Consider the following 26,811-nt stretch of genomic DNA (forward strand, 5'->3'; position numbering starts at 1 on the left):
TCTTATTAAATAAAAGCATGGAGCCAGATATAGGGGTGAAAGCCTGAGAGAGATCAGGGAAATAGGGAGAGGCACCACTAATCTTATCTCACCAACCCCCCCCCCCCGCCCCCGCAGCTTCCAAATACCGTGACTTCCAGTCTACCCATGCCAAATGCCTTGCTGTTCTACCATCTGATTTGCTCTCTGTCCAGCTACATCACTCACTTCCTCTTCCTGCTCACCTCTGCCACTTCCTGTCTGCCTGTATAGAACTCCAGATCTCCCTGGTTAACCAGTGTTGGAATTTAAGGTGTGTGCCACCACACCTGGCTCTATTTCCAGTGTGGCCTTGAACTCACAGACATCCAGTCAGATCCCTGCCTTCCAGAGTGATAGGATTAAAGGCATGTGTTAACATTGCATGACTTCTGTGTTGTGGATGGCTTTTTCCTTTGATCTCCAGGCAAGCTTTTTTTTTTATTAAAGCACAAATAAAATATCACCACATTTCAGCACAAATAAAATATCAACACAGTAAGGCATTAAGCTGAGAGGCTTAAGAGTTTCTAGAAGACATTCCAGAGGAGAAGTGGGACCAATGGGGTTGGAAGCCTTGTTTCCCATGGCTGCAGCAGAGAGGAAAGAATTAAAAAAGAAAGAAAGAAAGAAAGAAAGAAAGAAAGAAAGAAAGAAAGAAAGAAAGAAAGAAAGAAAGAAGGAAGGAAGGAAGGAAGGAAGGAAGGAAGGAAGGGAGGAAGGAAGGAAGGAAAGAAAGAAAGAAAGAGAGAAAGAAAAAAAAAAAAAACATGATCCAAGACTACAATCTCAGGCATCCCTGAGATCAAGTGAGGATTAGCAATTGGCACAAGTCATTCAATGCTTTATCAAGCAAGAGAAGGATGGCTGGGGTATAAGTAGCTGGAGGACGAGGGTCCAACAGTAAGAATGATATCTCACTCCACAGTCATGGGAAATGGCTAAAGATTTAAGCCTGTGATGGGGGTTGACCATAGCCGATGATGGCCATGGATTGGGGTTCTCCCAAGGACACCAGAGGGACATTGGATGATTGACAGTCATTCCCATGGGTCCAGGGAACTGTTTATACTGACTGGTAAAGGGAAAACTCACCAAGTGAAGCAGCCGGTTTGGGCAGTTGTAGGTAGAGCAAACCTTGGTAGAGGATCCCGGGCACAGGGTGCCAGGAGGGCCTGCTTCGTCTCAGCACCAGTGTTATTTATTAAGTGATGCTATTTACCACAAGAGAAGCTACGAGGCACAACAAAACCCACTATAAGAGTTTATTAAGGGAAGGGAATAGAAAGGGTGTGCATAGGCCTATGGAATGACCGTGCAGGAAGAGAGAAGGAATAGGTGGAGCTCGCTTTTATAGGTCCCCCACTCCCGCACATGCGCACACGGGTTTATGTAGCTACACCATGAATGCACATAGATTATGTGATCACGCAGTGCACATAGAAGGTAAAGCCCCGGGATAACTAAACATCTTGTTTGGCTACTGGATAACACATGTAGCTGGGGGAGTGGCTAGGAATTCTAACAGGCATGCATGCAGGTAGAACACTGTGTACATAATAAAAAAAAAAAAATCTTTAAACAAACTACTCTGAGGACTCCTGTGTCCTTGGGCCACATTTTGCAGCAGGGAAGGGGCCCATAAAATAAAATCCCACTAAAACCCAGTTGTGTTCTGTTGACTAAATCCATTCCAATTCATACACAATTTGGGAGAAAACTGTACATAGACGTGATCGCTGCATTTGAAGGAAATGAAGAGAGCTGAAGAACATGGACCAGAAATGGGGCCAATGTGTGTTTGAAAGACTGTAGCTGATGATCTGAGGAGAGGAAGCAGCCCAGCGTGGCCACAGAGGGGAGGGAACGTAGAGCTCAGCTCACAAACTGAACCAAACTACTTTGTTTACCTAACCCTGCCTTTCTTGGTGCTGGAGATCAAACTCACACCCTGCAGCCTCCTCTGCCACTGAGCTGAACCCCAGGCTGAGGCTGCCAGCTTTGAGGCGCTCAGATGTCCTCGCTTTCAGCCAGGCTTGTCTGTGTTTACCGGCTTCCCCTGGAACTGCTGCTGTGTCGTTCACCACGGAGGTGAGGTGACATCAGGTAAGGACAACTCCGGGCTCCTGTTTCACACGTTCCTTGAGACAATGGAAAGAATGACGTACACCTTCCCTGAGAAGGCAGCTGAGCCTCTTTCCATCCCGTGAAATTGGGATGGTAACAGTGTTACCACGAAGCCTTGCCTCTTCTCTAACCTTTTAAACCAACGACCCACAGGACAGACGCCATTGGCACTGCATCCTTCAGCCTCCTGGCGTTGAACATCATAATAAATCTCTGGGAAAATAGAAGGTTCAAAAGTCTGATACTCCTACATGCAAAAAGTTTTGTATGTTTGTTTTCCTATTTAAAAAAATAAATACAGGTGTTTGCACCTGTAATGCCAGCACTTATGAGGCTGAGGCAGGAGGATTATGGCGAGTTTGAAGTCAGCTGAGTTACTGAGCTCCAACCCTGCCTGAACTACAGACTGACACCCTGTCTCAACAAACCAAATATAAGATAAAAATGTAAAAGGAGATTCAAATTGTACTCTTTAGGGGACGTTTTACTCTTGTCTCAGAGGTGTCGGGTTCAGCAATGGAACCAGAAAAGTCAGGCATCTTAACATTTAGATTTGCCTAAATCAATTCCAGTTATCAAGAGACAATCTCATGCATAAACTGAAGCCTCTGTATGTATTTGGCATACAACACTGACATCAATTTTTGTATTTATTTGTTTGTTTGTTTGTTTGTTTGTTTGTTCAGAGACAAGGCTTCTCATGTAGCTTTGGAGCCTGTCCTTGAACTCACTCTGTAGACCAAGCTGGCCTTGAACTCACAGGGATCCGCCTGCCTCTGCCTCCTGAGTGCTGGGATTAAAGGCATGTGCCACCATCACCAGGCAAATTTTAAAAGATTAATATGGGTAGAGTGGTATCCCAGAAAGAAATTCATTGTGAGATAGAAACATTGGTTTCTGCAAACTTTGTTTTAATAGTTATGTATAAGGGAAAGAAAACAAAAGTTTTTTTTTTTTTTTTAATTCATTTGCTCATTCTGCATCACAGTTGTTGATTACTTTGGGCGCAACCTTCCTGCTACGAGGCCCCTCTTTCCTTTCTTCCTCCCGTCACTTTCAGTTCTATTTTTTATGTCCCTGTTCCCATAATCACACTTGGAATTCTGGTCCTGCCCATCTACCCACACACACATTCTAGTCTTACCTGCCATCTCCCTTCCTGAACGTGACTAGATCTAAATGGAGGGCCTTGGTGGACAGCCTTTACATCTTTATCCTCTGTGACTATAAGATGATCTCCCCGCTATCCCCCAGTTAATCATTTTAATTAGGCATAATGCCATTCTGGGGAAGTAAAAAGACACCTGTAATTTTGTATATTGTCTTCATGCTCCTAAACACGAAACCACTTCATGCCAAAGGATGTGTTTTATGAAAACCCTGTAAGTTTTTTCCTATCTCTCAGGAAATTTTGTCCTGTGTGGCACAAATCTGGCACCACTTTCTTTTCACCTTTCAGTGGCTCTCTACCACCTAAAGATCAAAAGCCTAACACCCCCCCACCTCCCCTCCATCCCCCCACCCCAACCCCCGCACTGTCCATATGAAATGTCTGTGTAATCTCTGTTGTTCTGAGACAAGGTCTGACGATACAGTTAAAGCAGTCTTTAGGAACAGGAGCTGTGGAAGTTCACATCGGGCTTTATACTTTCACCATTGAATATACTTTATGCATTTTACCATCAAGAGTGAAAAATCCGTGGCATTTCAGACTATCCTTTATATCCTGTTTCATAGCTCATGTCTATTACCTGCTTTCAGACCTTCTTCGTGCCCTGATAGTTAACCTTTCTTATTCTCTTTTCTATATATGTGCCCACATGTACATTTGTTTTCATATATACATATACTAGTGACTAGATTCTGCATGTCACTGAGAAGAGCTTTTCCCCCTCCTGACATTGTGTTTCCTTGCTTAATATTATGTCTATCCATTTTCCTGCAAACTTCATGATTTCATTATTCTTTAGAGCTGAATAGTATTCCTTTTTGTGTGTGTGTGTGTGTGACAGGATTTCTCTGGGTAGCTCTGGCTGTCCTGGAACTTGCTCTGGATACCAGGCTGGCACTGACTTCTGAGATCTGTCTGCCTCTGCCTCCCCTGGGATAAAAGGCGTACACCACCACTACCCAGCTTACACAATTTTTTATATAGAGAAAATTTTCATTTTCCATTCATTTGTTGAGGGCTAACTAGGTTTATCCTAATTCATTGCTAGAGTGAATAAAGCAGCAGTGAATGCGGAGGTGCAAAAATCCCTGAGTTAGGGCATGGAGTTTTCTGGGTAAGTGCCCAGCAGTGGAACAGCAAGGTCATGTCATAGTTCTAGTTTGAATTTTTTTGAGCGATCACCAAACTGAGTTCCACAATGGTTGTATTAATTTTCACCCCCCACTAACCGTGAATGGGTTCCTTTCTCTTCACACCCTCTCCAACATTTGTCGTTAGGTGTATTGATGACGGCCATTCTCACACCGGGAGTTTTATTTCCTTGGTATTTACTTTCTGCAATTTCTGTAAATTCTGGCTATTAGCCCCCTGTCTGAAGTGTGGCTGGTGAGGATTTTCTCCCATGCTGTGGACTATTTGCTCTGCTGATGTGTCCTCTGCTGAACAGAAACTTTTTCATGAAGTCCAGGCTGTCGATACTTTGGGTTAGTTCCTGTTAGTTTGGGTTAGTTAGTGCTCTATTCGAAAATTTCTTGCCCAACCCAATATCTTGAAAGGTATCTCTTATGTTTTCTTCTGGATGGCTCAGTGTTTCCGGTTTTAGATAAAGGGCTTTGATCCATTTTGAATTGATTTTTGTACCAGATGAAAGATAAGAATCTAATTTAAATATTTTAGTAGATTCTCATCAGCACTCTGTCTCTTCCCAAAACCTGCTTACTCCCTTTGAGCTCTGATCTCTGATCTCTTATTATAGCACAAAATGGTATTGAAACTATTATTCTGTTGTTGTTTTTAATCTGGAGTAAATGGAAGCAAGGAAAAACAACTCCCTATCTTGTAGTATTGCGATTTTTTTTTTCAAATCAGAGTTCAAGAAGGTGCCTATTAGAAGTTCACCCAGGCTCAGACCTGCTTCCCAGTTTAGACACATCTTTGAGCTTTGATTCCTCAGATCTTTTTTGGGTTTTTTTTGGGGGGGTGGGGGGGGCGTGTTTTTGTTTTTTTGAGACAGGGTTTACTCTGTGTAGCCCTGACTGTCCTGGAACTTGCTCTGTAGAGACCAGGCTGGCCTCGAACTCACATAGATCCTCCTGCCTCTGCCTCCCGAGTGCTGGGATTGAAGGTGTGCGCCACCACCGCCCAGCTCTCAGCTCTTTTCCCTACTAGAGTTTTGCTTACAAGCCCCCTCGTTGCCGGGAAACGGCAGTGCGCCCCGCCTAACAACCGTTGCTATGGGCGGAGACTTGGAGCCCCGCGTGGAGTATTTAGGGCGCATGCGGCGACAGCGGTCTCAGCTCTCGCGAGGTTTCGTCTTCCGGGACTCGCAGGGGGACGTTCTCGGTGAATGGTGTGGCGATGTGTGGGGACTGTGTGAAGAAGGAGTACCCCAATCGGGTGAGCAAGTGGGCGCGGAGCGCCTCCCTCGGGCTCAGTCTTCGGCCGACATTCCCAGACAGGCCAGGGCCCCCTCTGCAGTCCTGTCATCCCAGTGACCCTGGTCTCCCGGCGGCTGGTCCCCTCCCTGGTGGCGGACGTCAGCGGTCCTTCCGGTTCTCCCGTGTTTCTAGGGACAACCCGGAAACCTCACCCGGATTGACAGCAGCCCCTCAGTCCCTCACAGCCATCCCGGCTTCATCCTTCAGCTCGATTTGATGACATTCTTTTATCTAATTCTGGCTTTGGATGAACCTCTGAGGTCATGTTAGAACCCACGTTTTTTTTCGGAGACAGGTCTCGTGTAGCCCAGGCTGGCTTCAAACTCACGATCTAGCCGACGATGGTCTTGAACATCACAGGCGTGCGCTCCTGGACCCAATTTATATGATGTTAGGGATAGAACCCAGGGCTTGGTGCATGCTAGGTAAGCCGCCCATCAGCTAGCTGAGCTCCATCCGCGCCCAGCCTCTTGTTCTAACCTACGTTTGAAGTTGGCAGAACAGATGCCCAGAGAGGAACGACCACTTACCCCAGTGTGAGAGCCAAGACTAGACTGAGAAACCCCCTCCTGTCTTTTCCGTCCTCCGTCCCTTCTCGGTGCTGAGGATGGAACTTGGAGCCTGTACCTGCCAGGCGCAGGCACTCTGCCAACAGATCAGTACTCCCAGCCTTTAACGTCTTGTTCCTCTCAGGCTTAGAAAGTATCGAGGCTTGACTTTCCTCATTCTTTTATTGCACATTGATGTTTGGTTAGGCAGTAAAGCAGTGGTTCTCAACTTGTGGGTCTTGACCCCTTTGCGGGTTGAACAACCCTTTCACAGGGGAGGCCTGAGACCATCAGAAAATACAGATGTTTACATTACGATTTATAAGAGTAGCAAAATTACAGTTAAGAAGTAACAATGAAATAATTTTACTTATTTTTTTTCGAGACAGGGTTTCTCCGTGTAGTATTGGTGCCTGTCCTGGATCTCATTCTGTAGACCAGGCTGGCCTCGAACTCACGGAGATCCTCCTGGCTCTGCCTCCAGAGTGCTGGAATTAAATGTGTACGGGCCACCGGCCCGGCTGCAATTAAATAATGTTATGGCTGGAGGTCACCACACCCTGAGGAGCTGTATTAAAGGGTCGCAGCATTAGGAAGGTTGAGAACCACTGCTGTAAAAGAATGACTCACAAGGCAGCTTTCCGGCTGTGTAAGAACTTGCAGTTTGGGGAGAGTATGATTGACAGTTAGTGAAAGGGAAAACTGATAGGAAATGGGATTGCAGTGTTTTCCATCCAAATAAAGTGGCTTTTGGATGATTGTGATTAAGTTAGAGGAGAGAAACCCAGTGAAAAGAGCAAGATGAAGGCTTTCTTGCGTTGGTTGAGAAGTAAAGCATCTTCATAGCTCTTTCTCTTAATATTTTGCAAGGTGGTGGTGACAGTGCACACCTTTAATCCCAGCGCTTGGGAGCCAAAGGCAGGCAGATCAGAGTTCAAGGCCAGCTTGGTCTACAAATCAAGTTCCAGGACAGTCAGGGCTCCACAGAGAAACCTTGTCTCAAAAAACAAAGCAAAACAAAACAAACAATTGCTGTGGATATCACTCTATATAAATAAACACTGATGGCCAGTGACCAGGCAGGAAGTATAGGTGGGACAAAGAGAGAGGAGAATTGGGGAAACAGGAAGAAGGAAGAGAGACACTGCAGCCACCGCCAGGAGAAGAGCATGTAGAGACGCAGGTAAGCCACCAGCCACGTGGCAAGCTATAGATTTATAAAAATGGGTTAATTTAAGATAAAAGAACAGTTAGCAAGAAGCCTGCCACGGCCATACAGTTTATAAGTGATATAAGCGTCTGAGTGATTATTTTATAAGTGGATTGTGGGACTGCGGGGCTTGGGGAACCTGGAGAGAAGCCCTCCAGCAACAAACAATATCTGTATCTATCTATCTGTCTATCTCTCTCTATATATAGTGATATGTAAGTCTTTTGAGATTGTTATATAATATTAATTTTCATATGGTACAACCATTTATTTGGTTTATAAAAGTTAGCATTCATTATCAAATTTAAATGTACACTGAAATGGCACAGAAGTGTTTATTCTAGACAAATGCATGTGCACATCTGGCAGTGTGTATAAGAATGCTTATAAGAGCTTTATTTGAAATAGTAGACTAGAGCAGAACAAACTTCATAAAAAGGAATATCATACAAGTAGAGTCGTGAAAGCAAATCAACTTTGTGTGGCTCTCAGGTGGGAGTGGTTTTGCCTCCCAGGGGCATTTGGCAGTATGCAAAGACTTGTTTGTTTGTTTTTCAAGGCAGGGTTTCTCTGGGTAGCCCTGGCTGTCCTGGAACTTGATCTGTAGACTAGGCTGGGCTTGAACTCACAGAGATCTGCCTGCCTCTGCCTCCCAAGTGCTCAGATTTAAAGGCGTGCGCCACCACCGCCCAGCTAGAGACATCTTTGATGGTCAGAATGGAGGACCTACTGGACAGCTAATGGGTAGGGACCAACTGTTCTGCTGCAGTATACAGGACAGCTATCAAAACAGAGGCCTGTATGCCTTAAGGTCAGTAGTGCTAGGTTGAGGAACCCTGAATTAGGGCAACGAAAGTCTGACTTTAGTCTGACAGTATTGATAAAGACTCATAAGGTGCAATTTTAAATTAAGCCAACTAAAATACAGTAAGACTTTCCTGCTTGGAAAGGAAGAAGCTTCTATGAAGTCATTGTATTGATGGCTGCTAAACAGAGTATGCTCAAGAGGGTTGTATAAGGGACCAGGGAAATTGCTCAGTGGTGCTGTTGAGAAGGAGCTGGATTCAGTTCCCGGTACCCACATGGCAGCTAGCTACTGTCTATAACTCCTGTTCCAGGGGACCCAACTTCCTCTTCTGGCTTCCATGAGTACCTGGCAGGCATTCGTATGCATAAAATAAAGACAAGTTTTAAACAAAAAGAATGAGGGAGAAGTTTCTGGAATGTAAGAAGTGGTTTTTTGACTTGACTGGTGGTTCTGTAGTTTGCTTGTAATTATTTGTTATTCTGTATGTTTCTGATTTTATTATTTTTCTATATTGTGTTAGTTTATGCTTTAATATCTAGAAAGAGGTTTTTATGAGTCTTAATGAGCATTGCCCACTGGGGACTGTGAGGGAAAGTTCCCCGTGGAGCTTATTAACAGAGCCGGTTAGGGCCTAGAGAGATGGCTCAGAAGTCAAGAGCATTTGATGCTGCGGCAGAAAATTCAGATCAGTTCCCACCACTCAGGCCAGCAGCTCACAGCAGCCTGTAACTCTGCCCCCGCCCCTGGGGTGAGGTGTGAGGTGTGGGGAGGGGGACAGGGTGTCCAGCATCCTCCTCTGGCCTCCACAGGCACCTGCATTCATTATGCAAACACCCGCACACAGACAAGGACATATATAATTTAAAAAATTTCATCTTTAAATAGAGAGGTTTATTCTTTTCACCACCTCTCCAGAAGTAGTAAGATAACTTTATTCAGAGTAAAAACAATAGTACAGACTAAAGGATGCCCTGGCCTGGCAAGATGGCTTAGCGCAGGGCAAGGCACCTGCCTGCCAAGCCTGATGACCCAAGTTCCATCCCTAGGACTCACGTGGTTGCAGAGAACCAACTTCTGCAAGTTGTCCTCTGCCCTCCATATGGGGTACAAGTGTGTACCCCCAAAATAAATACAGAGGTGTAATAAAAGAGAGATAGACTGTCAAAATTGAAGGGTGAAAGTTAGAGAAGATTCTGGAAAGCCTAGAAAGTGCTATTCTGAAGCATTCTCTTGCTTTTATTCTGGTTTAAATAATTAAAGGGCTGTCATGAGAATGAATTAAATGTTTCTTTGGAATTTGAGAAGACATATTTAGAAATAACTAGTGGGTAGATATTAAGAAAGTTTCCCATGCAACTTCAGACATGGGATGGAGGACTTTAAAGGAATTCAGGGCAGTTTTGTTCAGTAAAAGCTAAGTGACCATTTAGAATGGTTAATTCCCATTCATAGATGGAAATTTTTTTTGCCAGAATAGAGATCCTTTCAATTAAGTCAGGCATATATTTTCAAAGATTTATTTTTATTATTTTTTATTGCATGTATGTGTGTGGGTGTGCACCATAGCATGTTTTAAAGAATAAGAATAGAAGCCAGGTGGGGACGGTGCATGCCTTTGATCCCAGTGCTTGAGAGGCAGGTGGATTTCTGAGTTCAAGGCCAGTCTGGTCTACAGAGTGAGTTCCAGGGCAGCCTGGGCTACACAGAGAAGCGCTGTCTCAAAAAACTAAATAAAATAAAATAGAGGCAGCTGTTAGGAAGCCTTTTTTTTTTTTTTTTTTTTTTTTAAAGACATAGTCTCTCTACAGAGCTGTCTGGTTGTCTTAAAACTCACTATGCAGACCTCCGGATGGCTTTGTTAGGAAGCTCCTAAGTACACAGTAAGTGATATTTAATTATTTATCTTTGGGTGGGTGCGTCTCAAAGACTAGAACACCCTAAACTAGATTCCCGACAGGGTTCTAGCCTACTGGCCTGTAATGCTCCACTGAGACCTTGAGTTCAAGCCTGAATTCACTTGAAGACGGACTACCAGTTTCCTGATATTATATATATGTATAAACTGATTATTATTTTGTGTGTGGATGTGGGTATGCTGGGGTGCGTGTGTGGAGGTCAGAGGTCAGCTCTCAGGAGTCCCCTGTCCTCCGCCTTGGGCTTCAGGAATGCAGTTCAGGTCGTCACTGGTGTTGCAGTCGCTTTTGCCTGATGAGCCATCTTGCTGCCCTCAAACCCCACTCTTTAAAATCTCCATGATGAAACCTTTTTTCTTTTTTCTTTTTTTTTTTGGTTTTTCGAGACAGGGTTTCTCTGTGTAGCTTTGCGCCTTTCCTGGAACTCACTTGGTAGCCCAGGCTGGCCTCGAACTCACAGAGATCCGCCTGCCTCTGCCTCCCGAGTGCTGGGATTAAAGGCGTGCGCCACCAACGCCCGGCCGAAACCTTTTTTCAAGAAAAACATTTTACAAAACAGTTGGAACTAAAATTTTATTTTTTTTCCTTAAGAAATTTTTTTATTCATTTTACATACCAACCACAGATCCCCCTCTCACCCCTCCTCCTGCTCCCCCCCAGCCTCCTCCCCATCCCCCACCCCACCCCCATCTCTTCCTCTATAGGTAAGGGCTCCCATGGGGAGTCAGCGAAACCCGGTACGTTCAGTTGAGGCAGGACGAAGCCCCTTCCCCTGCATCAAGGCTGAGCAAGAAGTCCCACCATAGGCTAAAACTATATTTCATTTTCTAAAATTGTAACAAAATATTTCAACACAGTGTGAATGAAACTTATGTTTCATGTCTTCCCTTTTAGCTTCCTGCTCTGTAATGATTCAGTGGTGCTGCAGAAATGAACTAATAATTGAATCGGATACAAAAATCTCTGAATTAGTTTTATATATATATGTATATATAATTACGTTTATATGCTTCATTTAAAACAGCTATCAAAATTCATATACTCAGATTGTCTTAATAGAATTAAATGGAATTAAAATAATATATAGGTTAGATATATAGTCACTGAAACAATTGTGTGAGTAGGTTTGGAGTTTTTTTTGTTGTTGTTTGTTTTTTGAGACAATGTTTCTCTTATATTTTTGGTTGTGAGCCTAGCCTTTAACGGCTGAGCCATCTCTCCAGCCCGAGACAGTGTTTCTTTATGTAGCTCTGGCTGTCCTGGAACTCACTCTGTAGACCATGCTGGCCTCTAACTCAGAGATCTGCCTGCCCCTGCCTCTTGAGTGCTGGGATTAAAGGCACTTGGCAGTATGCCAGGCCCTCAAATTTGTAAGTTTTTTTTTTTCCTGTGTGTGTGTGTATGTGTTTGGTTTTTTCGAGATAGGCTTTCTCTGTGTAATAGTCCTTAACTGTCCTGGAACTCACTCTGTAGATCACGCTGGCCTTGAACTCACCTGCCTCTGCCTCCCAAGTGATGAAATTAAGAGTGTGCCACCACTGCCCGGCCAAATTTGTAAGATTTTATACTCTACTATCAAACTAATAATCTTTACTGTCATACTCATTTTCATAGTTTTTAGCCATTTATTCTTGTATACTGTGTAACTTTACAAGTCTTATCAGGGTTTTATATAAATCACCTTTTCTAAGCATGCTTAACAGCCCAGGCCAGCCATGGCTACACAGCAAGACCCTGTCTAAAACAAAAAGGGGGGGGGCAAGAACAAATTTGGATGGGCACCTCATAAAAAATGTAAATGGACACCAGGAAGACTGAGCCACTGGGGACATGCAAGCTGTGGTAAGAGTCCCACTCTACACCACTAGAGTGGCGAAAGTAAAAAGTGGCAGTACCGAGGGGAAATAACGCGTTGGTGACAAGTGTGTAAAATGGAGAACTTGAGGCGAGAGAGGGATCAGTGGTTAAGAGCACTCACTGCTCTTGCAGAGACCAGAGTTCAGTTCCCAGAGTGCTCATCAGGCAGCTCACCACTAGCTGTAACTCCAGCTCCAGGGGGATCCAAGGACTCTGGCCTCCATGAGCACTTGGACAGAACTTACACAAACCCACAAACAGACCACGCACATACACATACTTTTTTTTAAATGGAGGCTGGGAGATGGTGGCACACACCTTTAATCCCAGCACTTGGGAGGCAGAGACAGCTGCATCTCTGAGTTCCAGGACAGCCTGGTCTACAGAGTGAGTTCCAGGACAGCCTGGTCTACAGAGTGAGTTACAAAAAAACTTACAGAGAAACCCTGCCTCAAAAAAATAAATAATAATAATAATAGGAAAACTTGGGAGAAGCATTTGGTAACTTCTTAAAAGTTCAAAAGTACCACTTAAAAAGTAACCTATGTGACCCAGAAATTGAATTTGTAGGCATTTACCAAGAGCAGAGAAGACCTGTGTCTGTACAAGACTTGTACATGAATCTTCATAGTTGCTTTATTCATAATAGCCCCAAACTGAACACAATCCAAATGCCCACCATCAGCCAAATACATGGAATAGTACTTGACAGTATAAAGCAATGATAAGCATAGGTGTTATATTGAGCAGAAGAAGCCAGTAACAAAAGAATATTCTCATTCCATTTACATAAAATTCTGGAACATGAAAGATTGCAAAGAGAATAATATCATTGGGTCTCAGATATGCTATGGATGTTGGAGATAGACTACAGAGAGTGAAGGAGCTTCCCAGGAAAGTAGTCCATATTTTCATAAAGTTGGTGGGGTTGCCTGACGATACATTCATTTAAAGTCATTCATGCTATGGGATGTTCTGTATGCTGTGAATGTGTTGCTCTGATTGGTTGATAAATAAAATGCTGATTGGCCAGTAGCCAGGCAGAAAGTATAGGTGGGATAAATAGACAAGAATTCTGGGGAGTGGAAGGCTGAGTCAGTAGACGCCAGCCCACCATCCAGGAAGCATCATGTAACGGCACACAGGTAAAGCCACAGAACATGTGGCAACATATAGATTAACAGAAATGGGCTGAGTTTAAATGTAAGAGCTAGTCAGTGGCAGGCTTGAGCTAATGCCTGAGGAGTTTTAATTAATATAAGCTTCTGAGTGATTCATTTTATAAGCAGCTGCAGGGTCTGTGGGGCCGGGCAGGACCAGAGAAAACTTCAGCTGCACATTCATTGTCCAGGGTATGATAAACACCCTGACCAAAAACAACTTGGGGAGGGAAGGGTCTGTTTGCCTTGCCTGTCCCAGAGTTTGTGTTGGGGGAAGTCAGGCAAGCACCAATGGAGAAATGCTGCTTATTGCCTTTCTTTCTATGGGTTGCTCAGCTTGTTTTCTTATACAGTCCTGACCCTCCTACCTACCCAGGGGTGGCACTGCCCATAGTGGGCCGGCCCTCCCACATTGGTCATTAATCAAGAAAATGCCCCAAAGACATGCCACCAGGCAAGTTGAATGGAGAGAGGTCCTCAATTGGGATTCTCTCCAGATCCAGTTGTGTCAAGTTGACAAATACAAACCAGCATAATAACCTTTACTCTGTAAATTATACCTAGTAATGTTTTCCTGCTGGAAGCCTACAATTCCAAGGTCTGTTTGGTTTTTTTCTTCAAAGTATCTTAAGTCAGTGTCTTTCACATCATATCTCTTAAACCATATAGTCATATCTTTTTTTAAAAAAACTATTTATTTAATGTACATTGATGTTTTGCCTGCATGCATGTCTATGTAAGGGTGTGGGATCCCCTGGAACTGAAGTTATAGTTGTGAGCTGTCATGTGGGTGCTGGGAATTGAACCCGGGTCCTCTAGAAAAACAGCCAGTGCTCTTAACCTCTGAGCCATCTCTCCAGCCCCATATAGTCATATCTTAATTCCTCCTCCAGAACTAATCTGTTCCTTAATACACAGAGGTAAGACACCCTCAGAAGGGAGAGATTAATTGTGGTACAGCGAACCAGGAGGACTTCACTGTGCTGTTTGAGATGGCTCTTCCTCCACTAACACATTTGGCTCACCCTTGAGTCAGCCCTGGAGCTGTGTGTGTGGCATCAGGTACACAGATGCTTTGGAGAAATGTTGCAATTGATTTTTATATCATAGTAATTATTAAAAATGCTCAGCCGGGGCCGAAGAGATGGCTCAGCGGTTAAGAGCACTGGCTCCTCCTGTAGAGGACCCAGGTTCAATACCCATCACCCACATGGCAGCTCGCAACTGTCTGTAACTCCAGTTCCAGGTATCCAACACCCTTACACAGACACAGATGTAGGCAGACACCAATGCACATAAATAAATCGTTTTAAAAAATGCTCAGCCAGGCAGGGGAGGTGGCTCAGTGCCTAAAAGAGCCTGTTGTCCAAGCCTGTTGTCCAAGCCTGTTGTCCAAGCCTGCTGTCCAAGCCTGCTGTCCAAGCCTGCTGTCCAAGCCTGCTGTCCAAGCCTGCTGTCCAAGCCTGCTGTCCAAGCCTGTTGTCCCGAGTTCAATGCCCAGAACCAGCACAAGGGTGGAAGGCCTCCACAGAGTTGTCCTCTGACTTCTACACATGGAGCCTTGGCACATGCACACTGCCTCCCCCCATAATAAAATATCTATTTAAAAAACAGAAATACTCGCTGTTGCCTAGAACTGGATTAGATGATCTATAAAATGCCGTTCACAGTTGTTAATAGCGTCCTTAGCAGAGATTTCTCTCTAACCAGCAATCTATTTAGTTTCTTTGCCATTGTATCAGTCTGGTCAACTGGAGTGCTTAACCTTCTCTGCCTCAGTCACACTTACCCTTAAAGGCTGAAATCTGTTGCTGGCATGCTTTCCTCTATTTTGTGGTATTAATAAAGGCTTGAGAGAAGCTATTTCACAGTGTGTATAGTCACCGTTAGCATTGACTCACTGTTTTTATTTTGAGTGACTTAATTCTAGTTGTTTTGTTGTTTGAGACAGAGTTTTTCTCAGTGTAGCTCTAGCTGTCCTGGAACTCACTCTGTAGACCAGGCTGGCCTCGAACTCACAGAGATCTGCCTGCCTCTGCCTCCTGAGTGCTGGGATTAAAGGCATGCGCCACCACTGCCTGGCTCTTAATTCTAGTTTTATGGCTGTTCCTTTAGAAGTACTTCTAAAATTTTCTAATTTCTTTTTCATATTGAATGTTGTTTTTCCTTGTTCTTTCTTTCTTTTTTTAAGTCAGGAAAACACATTGTTCCTATTTATGAATGGAACTGGAGTTACAGACAGTAGTTGCAAGCTACCATGTGGGTACTGGGAATTGAACCCAGGTCCTTGGAAGAACAGCCCATGCTTCTAACCTCTGAGCCACCTGTCCAGCCCCCTCCTTGTTATTTCTAAATATTTGGATTTAGCTCTGTTATGTTTGTTCGCTCTGTGGTACAGGGATCGCACCTAAGGCCTGACATGTGCTGGGCAAATCCACTGAGCCTCATCCCCAGCCTGACCTCTCTCTTGTAAACACACTTGTAGTCCTTAGAGATGTATGAGTTTAACAGGTACTTCAAGTGTATTTGTAAGTAGTAATCTGTAGGAAAGCTGGCTACTTAAAAATGGACTTCAAGCAGGTATGTTCTGGCTGTGTCTTTACCTGTAGAGATTTTTGAGTCTGTTAAGCAGTATCACCAAAGATTTCAAAGTATAAATAAATTCCTATCTCATACTTTAGGGAAACACCTGTCTGGAGAATGGATCGTTCTTATTGAACTTCACAGGCTGTGCGGTGTGCAATAAGCTGGATTTTATGCTGATCACAAACAGATCCCTGAAGGAGGAAGATGGAGAAGAAATAGTTACCTATGATCGTAAGTAGAGTCGTTTTGAAATGCAAATCCATTAGCAGGGATCAGGTGTGCCGCACAGGTGTTCTGAGGGCGCGTTCAGTGTTACGTTACAGCACATAGTTACTGGCCAGTTACTGAGAGGAAAATCCAGTTAGGACTTCTTTTACCCAGCATCTCCACACTGTGACTAACTTTTGCAGGTAATTCAGGTGTGAGATTCAGGCATGGAATTGGTTTAAAAATTATTTCTCAGGGGCTTCTTCTGTTTTCTTATGAGTCAGGTCTTGCTATGTAGTTCAGGCTAGCCTAAACTTGGGATCTTCCTGTCTCTTCCTCTTCAGCACTGAGATGGTAGACGTGTGCCACCATACCCAGCCAGTTGTAAAGACTTTCTATCACCTTAAATGAGATACATGCAGAGACTTTATTGCTTGTTTTTGCCTGCCTTTTAAAGTCTGTGTCTCCTCTAAGGTGTGTTTTGTTGGAGGGAACAGGGCATTGTGGGTAAGAGCCACAGTTCTGGGGCCACATTCTTAGGTGAAGAATTCTTGCTCCAAACCTCTGTTGGCACTTGTCTGTTTACTTCATCACAGTGTGCCTTTGTTTCCCGAATGCTACATGATAGCTAAAAAAAAGTGTTTACAGAGTACCTGGCACACATAACCATAGTTTATTAACTGTTGTTACATAGTTAATTAATATTGTTAATAGATTATTTTGTTAACCATCAAATTCACTTGTTTTATCTATGCCTGAGTATAGCTGCACATTGACTGTCTTTCCTGAGAATAACAGCATTTGCAGAGCCAGATGGGTCTACACTTTAAAAAACACAGTACTAGACTTGCTAGCAAGGCCTTTTATTCCAGCTACTTGGTGACAAGCACCTTTACTCAATCTTGCCAGCTTGATCTCAGGTACTCAGGAGGTTGAAAGGTCAAGGCCTGCCTGGGCTACAGAGTAAGTTCAAAGCCAGCCTAGGCAACTTAGTGAGACTTCAACCCAAAAGGGCGGTGGTGGTGCACGCCTTTAATCCCAGCACTTAGGAGGCATGTGGGCAGATCTTGGTGAGTTCAAGGCCAGCCTGGTCTACAGAGCAAGGTTCCAGGATAGCTGGGGCTACACAGAGAAACCCTGTCTTGGAAAAAAACAAAAACAAAACAAAGCAAAAAAAGTGACAAGAAGGTTGAGAATGTAGTCAATGGTAGAGTGCCTGCTCTAGATCCGATTCCTAGTTATGGAAAAATAAATAGATTAAATAAATAAATAAATAAATAAATAAATAAATAAATAAATAAAAAAGCACCTAAGTATCTGTTTGTAGCTTTCAGTGGGAATTAATATGTACACATTGTGCCTTTGAGTTCAGATCCTAATTAGGTAATGCTGTCATAGAGTTGGAATTTCCTAAGGTCAGTATTCGAGTGAGTTTCCTGCTGTGTTAAATGTGAGAGAGTTAAGATTCCTTTAAGCGTTATATGCTAAGAATAGAAACTTGGTTGCTTTAAGAAACATCCCCAGACTTGTTTGTGTGTCTTTGTTTTGGCAGATCTGTGTAAGAACTGTCATCATGTAGTGGCCAGACATGAGTACACCTTCAGTATCATGGATGAATTCCAGGTAAATGTCTGGGTGGGTATTAGTGAGGTGGGATAGAGACTAACAGTATCCTCGAGCATCTACACACAATTTTTGTAATGAAGTACTAGCAGTTATTAAAGGAGACTAGCCCTGTCTTGTGTAAGCTGGGACACTTGAAATGTGGGTGGGTTTGTGCATCCTCACAGGAATCGCTGATCAAAATGTGTGCTTTACAAATGATAGTTCAGCCCTATCATTTTATTTAATTAACCCATTATGGGTTCTTTCTTTAAAAAAAGATTTAAAATATTTATTTGTTTTAATGTGTGTGTGTGTGTGCATGTGCATGTGCACACCATGTGAATACTCAGTGGTGTGTGATTGCGTGCACACCATGTGAATACACAGTGGTGTGTGAGTGTGTGCACACCATGTGAATGCACAGTGGTGTGTGAGTGTGTGCACACCATGTGAACACTCGGTGGTGTGTGAGTGTGTGCACACCATGTGAATGCACAGTGGTGTGTGAGTGTGTGCACACCATGTGAACACTCAGTGGTATGAGTGCATGCACACCATGTGAATACTCGGTGGTGTGTGAGTGTGTGCACACCATGTGAACACTCGTGGTGTGTGAGTGTGTGCACACCATGTGAATGCACAGTGGTGTGTGAGTGTGTGCACACCATGTGAATGCACAGTGGTGTGTGAGTGTGTGCACACCATGTGAATGCACAGTGGTGTGTGAGTGTGTGCTCACCATGTGAACACTCGGTGGTGTGTGAGTGCGTGCTCACCATGTGAATACTTGGTGCCCACAGAGACCAGAAGAGGGCTCTAGATTCCCTAGAACTGGAGTGACAGATGGTTGTGAGCCACCTTTCAGGTGCTGGGAACCAAACCTGGGTCCTTTGCAGGAGCAGCAACGCCCTTGACTTCCGAGCCCTCTCTAGTCTGCCATTATGGGTTTTTATGAGATCACTGCAGTGGTGCCTTCTCTCCACCTGCTGTGGGAATTGCACAGTTGGCTTAATTTAAGTGTGGGCTGTGGGTGGTAGTGGCAGTGTTAGTGCACACCTTTAATCCCAGCACTCAGGAGGCAGAGGCAGGTGGATCTCTGTGAGTTCGAGGCCAGCCTGGGCTACAGAGTGAGTTCTAGGTGTTATCATATCTACTGGCAGGTATGAAAATCTGATAAGGAGGTTGTCTTTGTTTGCTCCAGTTGGCATGTGGATTTGAGCAACCGTTTGTTCTCAAGTATAGTAAGCCATATATATATAATTATTATATATAAATTATATATGTGTGTATGTATGTATACACACACACACACACATATATATATATATATATATATATATATATATATATATATATATATAATTTATTTAACTTTATTTTTATGTGCATTGGTGTGAGGGTGTCACTCCCTGGAACTGAATTACAGACAGGTGTGAGCTGCCATGTGGGTGCTGGGAATTGAACCTGGGTCCTGTGCTCTTAACCACTGAGCCATCTCTCCACCCCCTCCCCCACCTTTTTTTTTTTTTATAGTTTGTTAAGCTAAATTGAAAGATAGCTCTATGAAGGTTGGGGAGAAAAGCAGAATTAGTAGAGGAAAGCATTTGTTATGTTAGTCTCCTGCAGTCAGGAGAGCACAGAAGAGCTCTGGCCTCTGGTGTAGGCTCAAGGTTGCTGAAGAACTGCAGGTCTGTGGTCAGAAAGAACCCCAACAGCAGCAGGACCCAGCTCTGGACAAAACGGAGCTCCTCCTCACATGCTTGTTTTCAAGCTTTTAGACTGACTTTGTGTGAACTGCATATTTATCTACAAGATAAGAGTTCATTAGGTTAGAACGCTAAGGGAATTGTTTCTAGTCATTCAAATTTAGATAGTATTTACTTAGGAAAATAAAAGTTAATCAGCCACAGCAGAACCATAAAATAGCATAATACCTTCCACTCATATTTTTAGATTTTTTACTTATTTTAAGTTTTTTTGAGGTTTTATTTTACTTTTATGTGTGTGGGTGTTTGCCCTCGTGTATATCTGTGCACTGTGTGCATGCAGTGCCCACAGAGGCCAGAAGAAGGTGTCATATTCCCCTAGAACTGGAGTTACAGTTATGAGCTGCCACATGGGTGCTGGGAATTGATCAAGGTCCTCTGGAAGAGCAGCCAGTGCACTTAACCACTGCGCCATCTCTCCAGCCTCTAAATTTTACTTATTTTTATATGTGTATGAGTGTTTTGCCTGCATGTATGTATGTATTTTTATGTATGTATGTATGTATATATGTGTACCACATCTGTACCTGGTACCCATGGAGGCTGGAAGAGAGCACTAGATCTCCTGGGATTGAAGTCACACATGGTTGTGAGCTGGCATGTGGGTGTTGGAAACTGAACCCAGGTCTTCTGCAAGAGCGTAGGAAGAGTAAGTGCCCTTAACTGCTGTGCAATCTCTAGTACCTCATTCATATTTTTAGTTGGAAGTAGGAACATACATAGTCACATGTGTCAGGGTCTGATCTGGAATACTTTGGTTAATCTAAACATCTTGACCATAACTCTTTTTTGGGGGGCAGGGTGATAGATTTTTCTAGAGTGGCTATGTCAGCATCTATAGACACTCTTTTTAAATTAATTTTTTAAAATTACTCATGATATTCCTTAATTACACTCATGATATTAATTATATTTGTTTGACCATAACTTTCTAACGTCCAAGATTTATGCCTTAAAATATTTGTATGGTATGTGTAACTTACAGCAAAACCAAGGTCTCAGGGAATAGTAGTGGCCAAATGAGATGAGCTTGAAAACCCCTCCCTATCTCTGTCTTTCCGAGAGGAAACGAGTGTTTACAGCTCTCATGGTTCCATAAGTGCAGGTGAGGTCTTTGAAAGTCCTGAGCAGATACTGAGATCGCATCGCCCTTTATGTCCCGAGAGAGCAGTTGTACAGCACTTCCCTGAGACCAAGGTCCAGCTCCTTTCCCCTTATGACTGAGTGTAGCCACCTTCAAAGAGCCCCCAGTTACTTTGAGTAGAAACAAGAGAAGAGAAAAGGGAGATGGCTTGTAGTCACAATGCCTAGATAATTTCCAGTCCTCCTGAAAACAAAGTCCCTTATCTGGGCTCTGCCTCCAGTCTTACTTCACCAGCATCTGCCCTCGCTCGACCCACCGCCTACACTCAGCCATCAGATGGTTTTTAATTATTCTCTTATGCTCCTCGGTGGCCGTCCACAGCCGCCATTGCTGCAGCACAGCTCAGGCTCCTCCCCCTGCGCAGCTGGCCCCAGCTCCCCCTCCTCCCTCAGCTCTTCCATACATACCCCATGTGAAGTGGTGGTCCAACGTTACCCTCCCCTCCTTGCTCCCGGTGGAGGAGGATTTTCCTTCTTCCTCTTCAGTGCTCCTCTTCCTCATTTCCTGAGGGATCACATGGTACTGTCTCCAGAATCTTTGCTAGGTTGAAAACTTTTATATTAAGGCTATCCACATGCCCTCTTTTGGCCTCTGTGGGCATTGCCCTTACATATGTTAATCTGCAGCACACACATAAATATACATAATTTTTAAAAAAGTTTAACGATGGTGGCATGTGGTAAGTTCCCCCACTTGGCCAGGTTGGTGAAAGGTGTCCTGATATCTCAAGGAGCTGGGTGCCTAGCACCTCAGCTTAGAATCTGAGCATACTTTCCCACAGAAGCACTGTAATGTGTGGTTAGATCCCACAGCCTTTGTACAATACAAATTTAAAAGACTGTGTTTTCCTGGGCGTCTAACTGCCACATATATAACAACACACTGGCGCGGGGACTACTTGGGAATCCCAAATCATTGACTTACAATGAAATGTGAAGTCCTGGCAGCCCGTAAATCAGAGGTTACCAGTGTAACCAGTCTCACTGGAATAATCTTACCGGGTTATATCGTGCGTTGTGTCAGGTTTTTTTTCCAAGTCAAGGGTGTTACTTTTGTAAAGGTCAGGGTGCATTCTTTCCTTTGCTCATGACTGACTGTTGCACACAGCACATTGCAGAACATGGAAACATTCACTAGAGACGCGACAGCAGTTAGGTTAGTTGAAAATCCAGCTCTCTGTCTTCTTATCTATCTATATATGTCTTTTAATTAATATTTTTATGTTGTTGTTGTTTAGTGTTTTGTTTGGTTTGGGGCCGTACTGGGGTTTAAACCCTAGTCCTCATGCTTGCAGAGAGAGCACGCCACCAGCTGAGCCATATTCTCACCAAAATGCAGCCATGTGTGTAGCTTCACTTATTGGCCCTCCTCCCTCCCTCCCTCCCTCCCTCCCTCCCTCCCTCCCTCCCTCCGTGTATGTGTGTGTGTGTGTGTACAGGGTCTCGCTGTATAGCCCAGGCTGACCTCAGCCTTGTGACCCTCCTGCCTCAGTTTCCCAAATGTGGGATTAGAAGTGTTCTCCATCACACTGTTCCTTTTGTCTTCATTTCCAGTAAGAGATTGCCTTCCCAGTGGTGATGTCTGGTGGGTTCACAACAGTAGATACCTTGTAGATTTTTATTATATGTTGTGCTCCTGAGTAGTATCTATTCTCTAAGCTTTAGCCTGTATGGATTTCTCCCGGGTGTGTAGAGGAGACTTTAAAATCCCAAGTGCAGAGAGGTAGCTCGGTGAAAGGAGGCCTGCCTAGTGTGTACAAGGCCTGGCTTTAACCTCCAGCACTGAGAATCAGTCGGCTAGCCACCTGAGGACTTCAGGAACAGTCTTTAAACGCCGCTGTCTGTCTGCTGTGTGTCGGACTTACCAGTTGCAATGGAAAGGCACTTGTCTTGACACTTGGGGACCTTGTGCCCTTGCCACTGTTTGGCTCCGCAGTCCTCTCTTGTGATTGTCCAGACTGAGAAACGCCATTGGACTGATCCATTTCCAGACAGCAACATCTGGTGTGGAGGCACTAGTAGATTCAACATAGATACTTGTTTTCCTAAACAAAACAAAAATATTTTAAATAAAAAGTTGAAAGGAAATGACTCTGTGACAGCTGTAAGAACAGGACTTTGCCCTAAGGAATCTTGCTTAAAATAAAATCCCTTCTGTTGCCAGTCTAGACATTTAAGCACAAGACACATAAAACTTAATAAAAACTTAGATACTTAAATAGCTGAAATCTTGGGCAATTAACTGTTGAAATGTGAGCTGTGGCATGCTAGTGAATTTAATAGACTTTTTTATTTCCTAGGGCTGATAAAGATAGCTTTTTCAGCTTGAGAATGTTGTCTCTTTTTTCCCCTTCCTGTTGCATAAATATCCTAGAAAGGTATGGCCCTAAAAATAAGAATTTGTCCTTAGAAATGCACATCCAATCTACTTTGTTATTTATTTTATTTATTCATTTTTTTTTAAAGAGGTTCATTTGAGCCAATTATCCCAGCACTTGGGAGGCAGAGAGAGATTTCTATGAGTTTGAGGCCTGCCTGGTATACAGAACAAGTTCCAGGGCAGTCAGGGCTACACAGAAAAACAATACAAACAAAAAAAGAAATTCATTTATTCAGTTACTATTTGTGTATGTGTGTGATGTGCATGTTTGCCATGGAACATGTGTAGAGTTCAGAGGTCAACACTTGGGAGTCCATTCTTCCAATGTGGGATCAAGGTCACCGAGATCAGGTTACCAAGCTTAAGCAGCAAATGCCCTACACCTGCTGAGCTGTCTCACTGGCCCTTAGTCTTTTTCCTTTTTTTTTTTTTTTTTTTTTTTTTTGCGACAAGGTCTCATGGAGTCTAGGCTGGCTTTGGCTCCTGACTCCATCTTCAGAGTACTGGGATGCAGTTGTGTGCCACCATGCCCAGTTTGTACAGTGCTGGAGCCTGAAGCCGGGGCTTTGTGCATGGTGGGTTAGTACTTTTATCAGCTGAGCTACATGCGACCCCAGCCCAGGCATCTTCATTAGTTTAAATAGAAGCACTAAGCAAAACATGTGGCTTTCTTAGTCCAAGAGATGGCAGTGTACCTTCAAGATGCTGTTCTTATGTCAGTCAACAAAAGGTTCCAGGAGTGTGCAGAATAAAGGTAAAACCCTGCTAATAGGTGTTGAAGAGCTAATCTAATGTGCAGCAAGATGATCAGTGACCATTTGTAGGAAAGCTTTGTTGAGCAATCGTGTGTAGAGCATCTTTCTCCCTGTCCCTTGAGGTGATTTTGCACTTTGTCTTGTTCTAGGAGTACACCATGCTGTGTCTGTTGTGTGGCAAAGCTGAAGACACTATCAGTATTCTCCCTGACGACCCCCGACAAATGACTCTGTTGTTCTAAGCTTCCTGCGGGTCTGTTATCACCGTGCTGGCTTGGTTCACAATATAGCGGGCCTAATGGTTTGTCTAATAACACAGTTCTTTATGGTTTTTTTCTGCTTAGATTTACCTCCTTGCAAGAAAAAGTAATTTGGGGAATTGCTGTTTCCTAGAGTTGAGCTCCTCTGCGAAGGTCCCTGTACACATCAGGGCAGCCAGAGTGAAATGTCTTTGCTAGCGGTTATTTGGCTAGAAAACCACTCGAACCTATGCACGTCCTGCACTCAGAGGTTGGTCTCCTGTCAGAGGAATCCAGGACTCCTTGCAAAAGTAAATGATGAAGTGGGGCAGGAATTCTACATGGTGAACTTAGAGTATTTTGTACTACAAAAAATAAATAAACAAACAACAACAACAACAACAAAAACCCACAAAAAACAAACCACAGTGATTAAGGGATGGCCAGACAAGAACTCCCAGTGAACACAGCAGTAGTAATGTGAAAATAAGTGACTTGATATTGGATCATAGCCCAGAATGTGTAGTCAGTATCCATGGGTCCATGGTGATAGCAATGATTGGGTGGATGGATGGATAAAAATAAATAAGGGAGGGAGAGAGAAAGGGAGGGAGGGGCGTGGATTTCCGATGGTTCTACTTCCTCAGTGTGGGCTGTGTGCCTTCCTTCCAGAGTAGCATGGAGAGGGGAAAGAGTGACTTTAAGGAAGAGAGCCCTAACAAACCCTGGCTTAGCCAGGCGGTCAAGGTTAATCCTGCCAACGGTACGCCATCTTGATGTCAGACACTCTTGATATGATGCAGTGTGAAGAGCTCTGAGTTTTTCTTCCCAGAGAGCCATAGTCCATGTAATCATAAGAACCACCAAGTTCAGTTCTACAGACTGATAGTATCTTTCAAAGCAACTAAGGTCTTCAAAAACAAGGAAAATCTGAGAAACTAGGAGGCTAAGGAGGAATGGTAACTGAATGTACTGGGACCTAAATGGAAGCCTATCGCAGAGGAAGGACGCATGGGAGAAACCAGAGACATCCATCGGAGTCAAGGATGGAACGTAAGTTTATAGGATCTCACTTACTCCAAAGGGATCATAGAATGTGTTGTGTGCATAATTGAAAGAGCACTGGCTTGGTGGTCATAGCCCTGGCATTTAGGCCACCTTGTCCTCTGGAAGCAGATAGCCACTAAACAGAGCCGTACTCTAGACTTCAGTATCCTGTTTCTGTAAAACTAGGCTAACAGAATGTGATATTGTACTCCTCTTGCAGTATTGCTAGGAGACCCAAATGAACTAGTGAATGTAAAATACTTCAGAAAGCCTACGAAGTTCTAGATACAGTGATGTGCCTTCAGTTCTTAGTCTAACACCCAAACTTAAAGGGAATAGGCATCAGAAACGAAATTGTTGGGGCTGGAAAGATGGCTCATCAGTTAAGAGTACTGGCTATTCTGCTAAAGGACCTGGGTTCAATTCCCAGCACCTACATGACAGTTGACAGCTGTCTATAACTCAAGTTCCAGGGGATCTGGCATCCTCACACAGACATACATGCACACAAAACCCCAATGTACTAAAAGAAAAATCTTTTTTGATTGTTTTTTGTTTTTCGAGACAGGATTTCTCTGTATAGCTTTGCGCCTTTCCTGGATCTCGCTTTGTAGGCCAAGTTGGCCTCGAACTCACAGAGATCCGCCTGGCTCTGCCTCCCGAGTGCTGGGATTAAAGGTGTGCGCCACCACAACCCAGCTGTAAAGGATTCATTTAAAAAAAAATGTTTCTTCATTGTATCTAAGGGTTCCCCACTAAGATACACAAAAAGTGAGCAACTGTACAGTGTTATGCCAGGGAACCTTTTATTCTGTAGCAGTAGTAATAGTAGTGGCACTTGACTGCTGCTCAGTGCCACAGCCTTGAACACACTCACACTGCCATGAGTGTGGGGCCCTTGCAGCCACTGAACACACTCACACTGTCATGAGTGTGGGGCCCTTGCAGCCAGTGAACACACTCACACTGTCATGAGTGTGGGGCCCTTGCAGCCACTGAACACACTCACACTGTCATGAGTGTGGGGCCCTTGCAGCCAGTGAACACACTCACACTGTCATGAGTGTGGGGCCCTTGCAGCCAGTGAACACACTCACACTGTCATGAGTGTGGGGCCCTTGCAGCCAGTGAACACACTCACTCACACTGTCATGAGTGTGGGGCCCTTGTAATGCACTTTGAGAGCCAGGAAGAACCTGCATGAAACGGGCAGCTCAAAGTCACGTGCTACCGTGTGACCTCCTCCCAGTGGTAGCGCCAGTGAACATGACGTATAAAGCTGCCAGGTGAGGAAGAGGTCGTCGGTTCAGGGTCGGTGACGGCCCTCTGCAGGACCTAGGCGTGTCAGACAGAGATTTATTATTCAGAAACATCAGTCAGCTGCTCCAGAAGGGCCAGTTTGTTTATTCCTGGAAAATACTTTCCATTTTGCTGCAAATCTATATCTGACCTGCTGAGGAAACCGTTTCAGAAAATGAATCCAAAGGCAGACAACTGCTTCATTTCTGTAATAGCAGCAGGGAGCGGTTGCAGCCTCTGAGTGGCCCCTTCTGGAGTCTGCTGACATTCTAGCCTCGTCATTTGAAGCTGGAGAGTATGATCCTGTGTGCCCTGAAGACACCTCATCTACCACAGAGTATTGTAAAGTTATCCACCTGTTTGGATATAGCTTAGAAAATTTCCAAACACAAGATCCAGTCTCTTTATTTCACTGTTACTCAGCCAGCTGAGTGTTGTGCCTTGTGACACTCTATCATCTTGAGGAATTCTTCTGGGGGTCTAACAATAAAAATGTCTTAAATCTAGTTCTGCTGGTTTCTCATTTTTCTGTTC

At 44.0% G+C, this 26,811-nt stretch overlaps 1 protein-coding gene across 2 annotated transcripts; it reads left to right on the forward strand.

Moving 5' to 3' along the window:
• Window positions 1-5,606: 5,606 nt before the first annotated feature.
• Window positions 5,607-25,252, forward strand: Churc1 (churchill domain containing 1). Of its 2 annotated transcripts, XM_028876072.2 has the most exons (5): window positions 5,607-5,713; window positions 15,932-16,067; window positions 17,596-17,666; window positions 23,842-23,945; window positions 24,037-25,252. In XM_028876072.2, exons 1-4 carry the CDS (start codon window positions 5,675-5,677, stop codon window positions 23,932-23,934), a joined length of 339 nt encoding a protein of 112 aa, XP_028731905.1. In that variant the 5' UTR covers window positions 5,607-5,674; the 3' UTR covers window positions 23,935-23,945; window positions 24,037-25,252. The 2 variants fall into 2 exon arrangements, with proteins under 2 accessions (XP_028731905.1, XP_028731904.1); XM_028876071.2 differs by lacking the exon at window positions 24,037-25,252 and having other exon boundaries at window positions 23,842-24,025.
• Window positions 25,253-26,811: the final 1,559 nt, after the last annotated feature.

The sequence above is a fragment of the Peromyscus leucopus genome, chromosome 14 (genome assembly GCF_004664715.2).
Source record: "Peromyscus leucopus breed LL Stock chromosome 14, UCI_PerLeu_2.1, whole genome shotgun sequence".
NCBI classification, from domain to species: domain Eukaryota; kingdom Metazoa; phylum Chordata; class Mammalia; order Rodentia; family Cricetidae; genus Peromyscus; species Peromyscus leucopus.